General features: G+C 46.1%; 1 protein-coding gene across 1 annotated transcript in view; it reads right to left on the bottom strand.

The window, feature by feature from the left end:
• Positions 1–265: 265 nt before the first annotated feature.
• Positions 266–6,000, bottom strand: part of efnb3b (ephrin-B3b) — a 91,277-nt gene continuing 85,542 nt past the window's right edge. The window contains exon 5 of the mRNA XM_030722733.1: positions 266–4,155. Coding sequence (XP_030578593.1) covers positions 3,728–4,155 — 428 coding nt within the window. The 3' untranslated portion in view covers positions 266–3,727. The remainder of the gene's footprint in view (positions 4,156–6,000) is intronic.

The following is a 6,000-nucleotide window of genomic DNA, read 5'->3' as shown; positions in this document are numbered from 1 at the left end:
AATACAAAGTCTCAACACGTCACATATGAGAGCCACCTCGCTCCGTGGCCTCCGCTCGCTGGCTATTGGCACAAAGAAACACACATACTCACACACATTTACACACACACACGTACACTTTCACCAACGGAGAGGTGAGGGAGCTAGGCAGTGGCTGCTTTTTTTTTTTTTTTTTTCCCTCTTTCTCTCCCCGGTTCCATAGAAACAGCGTTTTCTTCGTTCTCTTTTCAAACAACCAGTGGCTGTGTCCGTGGGGTTTTTTTTGTTTTTTTTTTTTAAGAAAAGCCAGCACGTTGAGTCGACCAGTCAAACACAAACGGTGAGAGCCAGAGACACAACTTTGAAATAACATCGACATGAAAAACAAACAATAATAATAATAAAAAAAAAAATATATAAGTCCAAGAGATACTTGACATTCTGCTGAGAGGGAGTGGGAGAGGTGGACTGAAAACGGCCCAGTGGCTTCCTCGTCGGAGTCGACGGCGTAAAGTCCGTGAAGTTTAGTTCCCCCCCCCCTCGTGGACAAAAGATACTGTCATTTTGGATTTCCAAAAGAGTTGCAGAAGCTGCTGAAGGGAGAGTAACAGACACTTCATTTGGCTTGGAGGATACTTTAGGTACTCTGAGCTTGTTTAACTTTAAACAGACATTGACTTAACAGCATACATAAAAAAACAACACATGTCGGTAGTCGTACATAAAGAAGAATTTGAGTCATTTCATCTTTGCAATCGATTTTGATACAAACACAATCCAAACTCCTCCACTGGATTTAAAAAAAAAAAAAACATATCTGAGCATCATCGTGTGTTGAACAAAGTCATTTAAGACGAATGTGACACTTAAGTATTAAAGATATCTCCTTATATGATGTCAGATACAAAACACAGCTGAGAAATGTCAGAAGGTCCAGATTTAACACTGGCTTCACACAGAAAACATGGCTACAACATCGGAGGCCTTGCGTGTGTGTGTGTGTGTGTGTGTGTTTATTTGTGTGCGTGTGAAAAAAGTACAAGCTTCCCACTGCCATCCAATTTACACATAAGCCATAAACATGTTTGAGCAATACAAAATAGCTTTATTAGTATGCACATGTGAACATATTGCACCTCTGAACACAGCGATGTTATTGCCCTCTGAGGTTGAGGTGCTGGGCACTAGTGTGTTTGTGCGTGAGAGAGAGAGAGAGAAAAAGAGAGAGACAGTGCGAGTGTGTGTGAGCAAAAGCATGGGAGCATTTGAAAGCGGGGAGAAAACACAGCGCACACAGTCACTCTGTTCATCCCTCCCATGTCCATTGGGTTAGTCTTAATCACAGAAACACAGAGTCATATGAAAGTAATCAGCATTTTTGTTGCGTGTGCGTGAAAGAGTGTGTGTGTGTGTTTGTGTTTGGAGAGCAAGCGGGTGTGAGAGGGAATGTATGCCATTCAATGCAATCAAGAGGCATTTGTGACAGTCATTAAAAGGTGTGAAATTTGTGTTAGAAGGGTGTGTGTGTGTGTTTGTGTCAGAAAAAACAGTGTGCTGACTGCCTCAGGAATTTCTTTTGCGTGTGTGTGTGTGTGTGTGTGTGTAGCTGGCAGTGTAACGTGCACTTTTATAATAAACGAGTGTGTGTGTGTGTGTGTGTGCGTGTGTGTGTGTGATACACAGAGATGATTTCAACTCAAATTTTGGCAGAAAAGAGGAACAAATCCAAAATGTGTGGAGTCACAGTAGGTATATGTGTGTGAAAGAAAGAGAGAGAGAGAGAGAGAGAGTGTGTGTGTGTGTGTGATGAGATCTCTCTTTTCCATGGTTAGAGTTCAGCTCCTCCAAAATCCGTTTTTGGCTGTAGGTCCATCACCTGCATACAGGAGACTCTCCACTTAAAGAAGAGGTTTCTCTACTTCACCAGCCACTCTTCCGTGCCTCCTTTCCTCGGGATCCTTCATCTCTCACTCCTGCCTCTCCCATCCTCTTCTCCCCTCAGATTCTTTTTCTTTAGTGTGCAATTCCTTCAGTCTCTTCCTTCCTCGCCTCCCTCCCTTTCTCTCTCTCTCTCGCTCCTCTTTTAAAGTTCTGCATTCAGACGCTGCTTTTTTTCCTCCTCCCCAGACAGCACACTCTCTCTCTCTCGCCCCTTTTTTTCCTTTATTCTTCTTCCCCACCATCACCACCTCTACCCCCACCCCTAACTTCTTTTCACTTTTGGAAAAAAAAAAAAAAAACATTTGAAAGGAAAAAAAAAACTTTCATAGATGGTTCTACCTCAACACTTCCACAAACGAGGTCTAAACTTCAAAACTACAGCATAGTACAAGGAGCTATAAAAATATACACAGAGTTCAGAGACCCTAGAGGGGAGGGAAATGAGGAGGAGGAGGAGGAGGAGGAGGGAGGGAGTGAATGAGAGAGGGAAGAGAGGAAGAGAGGAACGACCTCTGTTCACTGGTAAAATTTAAAAAAAAGGGATTAAATTAATATACAACGGGAAGGGGGAATAAACAAGGTCATTCTAAGTTGTGAAAAAACAAAAATAGATTAAAAAAAATGTCTAGCAACAGAAGTGTAGTTTAACACAGTGGGTAAAAATAGCAAAACAATAGAAAACAGGAAAAAAACCATCTAGAAATTATTTACTGGATATTCATATATATAATCTATAAGTGTTGATAGCGATAAAAAATCTCACTTTTTTTGATATTCGCTCACTATTTTGTGTTTTGGTATTTAAGACAAGTCTAAAGAACGCACACATACGCACAATCACTCACGCACAAAGCGCACACACGCGCGCGCGCGCGCGCACACACACACAGGCTAAACCCCACGCGCGCATATGCAAACTTGCTGTACTGAAGCACACTAACTGCACGCACACGTCTAATGTGGAGCAGCAGCAGCGCCATAATTATTAACTGAGCCGTATGCACGCTCGCACAGTCACACGCATTATTAAAATATACAAGATTCTGAGAGTCACCGATTGGTCAGACCTCATAAGGTCTGGGCTTGGTCACGTGACCGCCGCTCGGACCTGCTGATTGGGCGAGTCCGAGGCCCCTGTTTTCTCAGGAGAAACAAACACAAACAAACTAGCATCCTATTATTGAGTTAGTGGTAGGGGCCGGACTCTGATTGGCTGATGGAGCTCTGAGGGGGTGGAGTGGTGGGCTAGGCAGGTATGGCCTCTGCAAATCAGAGTTCTGTGGTGCTAAGTAGGGTCAGGGGAGTCGTTTTCTTGCTGTTCTTGTCCTTTGCTTTCTCTTTTTTTCACCTTTTTCAAAACACATTTCCCAACGGCAGGTCCGTACCCCTGTGAAAAGAGTGTGTGCCGCACATGCACACTGGCGTTTAGGGGATGACTCTTCAATTCAGCACGGGTGGGGCTCATTTAGCTCTGAGTTAACAAGAAGGGGGCACTCAGAGCCTCTTGCCTATTCGCGAGGGCCTTGTTAACAAAGGCTATGCACGGTTACGACATTGCCCTTTACACACACTTAGTTGTGTGAGAATGGGGTGGGGAGGCTTACTCAGCTAGAAACACAACTGTGGCCAGGGGTGCGGGCTCACAGGGCGGTGAATGGGGGTCCAAGGGACAATACTGGCAGTATTGAGGGGATCAGGGTTGGAGCTGTGATGGAAAGCTTTGCTGTGGCTTCGTTTGGAGCAGGGGATTGGTTGGTAACGGGTGGAGGGAGGTGGGTGCGTCCAGTTGGCCAGAGCAGCGGCCATCTCATACTTTGTAGTCGATGTTGGCTGGGCTCTGAGGCGGCATCTCCTGGACAATGTAGACAGGGTGTCCGTAGTCCCCGCTCACCTTCTCGTAGTGCGGGCAGTAGGCTGAGTCTGACGTCCGCAGAGGGATGATGATGTCACTGGGCTCAGAGCCGTTGTTGTTGGAGCTGGTGATGCCTCCGCCGCCTCCCCGTTTGGGGCTGGTGAGAGAGGACAGCGACAGCGGGGGGTGATGGGTGTCCGAGTGCTTGGCGTGCCGCCGCCTGTAGCACACGATGCAGATCACGGCGGTGACCAGCAGGAGGAAGGCAGAGCCTCCCGCGGCGCCAGCGATGAGAGCGATATTGGAGGGTTGGAGAGGCCCATTCTCACCTCTGCCTTCTTCCCCGAAGGGTCCTCGAGGCTGGCTGGAGTTTCCTGTGCCACCTGAAACAAATCAAAGAACAATCTCACTCCAGTATCACAAGCTGCTCTCAACGGCGCACATAAATCATGACTGATATGCCGGAGCAATAACACAGCTTGCTTTCACAACTTGTGTTTTCAGGAGCTTTTAAATAAACATACCATTCCTTATGGCTCCGTACCACAATAACATGAGTAATGGTGATGGTTTAGCCCAACTAGCAGACATAAACCAGTGGAATGCAGCAAGTATGCAGCAACTCTCACAGAAGCTTATATGTGGTCTCTTTATTGATGTGATGAAGTGGACAGCAGTCCATATGAAGCAGAGAGGAATGTCCGCAGTGAGTGTGAGTGTACTGTACAGTATATACTCTTGTGGACAGCCTGGCCGAGCCACAGTTTGTATCAAGGTAACACACTCTATTTCCTTAACCTTAACAACCGTATTTGCTTAGCATTAGAGCCAGCCACATGAAGAGAGCCTCCCCACTCCGCTACCACCACCAGACCACACACCTCGGCCTGCCCGCCGGCCTTCCTGCCTGCCTGTCTGTCTTTTAATCTGTCTGTCTGTTTATCAAACTGTCTGTCAGCTCTGGTCCTGTTTGTCAGCCCATTGCTCCTTCTGTGTGTCTGCCTGAAACCTAAGATCTTCACAGACTCGGAGCTCTGCATTTTGCCCGCAGGAGGCCGGGTCAGATCTCAGCAGGTGAATGATGGTCTGGAGGTGTGTAGGTGTGTGTGTGCATTTATAAAATGGGGGTGCTGGGGACTGCTCTGGCACTGGACCGTGTGTATGTGAGTTGCGAACTGGTTAAGGCAGGTAATGTGAGTCTCTGCTATATAGGGCCTTTGGATTGGTCTATCATTATTCTTGGCACACATCCCTTTCTGTTCTCCCTGCCTGTCTCTCTCCGCCGTCTCTTCCCTTTCCTCGCCCTCCCTCGCTTCGTGGTTCTTTCTATCTTCGGGTTATTGTAGCTGTAATGACCCACCTTGCTCTGAGCTCAGCACCTTGCAACACAAACACATATACAGACGCAGACACACACACTATGATACTGACACACACAACCAAGCAAGCACACCTCATCCGCCCCCCTGCTGTTAGGCCTCCCGCTGCGCTGGACTGACTGGGAGCAAAGCACTAATGCCAGAAGTCGATTACACTCCCTACTCCTCCTCCTCTTTCTTCCTCTCGCCATTAACCCAACATCCCTCATTCTTCATCTCCATTATGACTGCCGCCTTTCACCTGCTCTCCTTATTATATCCTCTTCCTTCACCTCTCCTTCTCCACCTCTCGCTCCCCTTATTTTGCACCTCTCCTTCCCTTCCGTGTTCATTTTTTTTTTTTAAATCACACATGTTCAGACTCTAAGGCCTTATTTTCCATTTGCTTCTATCTGTTTCATATCATTAGTGAATTCCACCTTGGTAAGAAACATGCAACAGGTCAGAAATGAAAGAACAGGTCAAGGTGCCATTTCATCCTTGCTCCTGAGCCAGCTGTCACATTTCAGAGGGAAGTAATTGGTCTTATATTAATTCTTAGCATATTTTCTGGAGCTGTTTTCTAACACTCGGCACATTAGTTATGTTTCCACTAGGCTGCTGCACAGATGCAAATTTCAGACATTTTGTCAAAATAAAGTGCGAATGAGTGCGTGTTGCAGAAACCTTTTATATGAATACATTCAAGAGGATGTGACAAAATTACATAATTCCTAGAGTGGCAGAAACTCATGCATTATGGCATCTCATTGCTGCTCCCCACATAAATGGCTTTTTTTTTTAATTAAAAAAAAACAGAATGAATTTGTCTCTTTGTATCCATTTGGACTGATGTGCAGCAGGACCCTT

The sequence above is a fragment of the Archocentrus centrarchus genome (genome assembly GCF_007364275.1).
Source record: "Archocentrus centrarchus isolate MPI-CPG fArcCen1 chromosome 18 unlocalized genomic scaffold, fArcCen1 scaffold_23_ctg1, whole genome shotgun sequence".
In the NCBI taxonomy this organism is placed as follows: Eukaryota; Metazoa; Chordata; class Actinopteri; order Cichliformes; family Cichlidae; genus Archocentrus; species Archocentrus centrarchus.
Note: the sequence above shows the minus strand (reverse complement) of the source record. Positions and strands in the feature narration are given on the sequence as shown.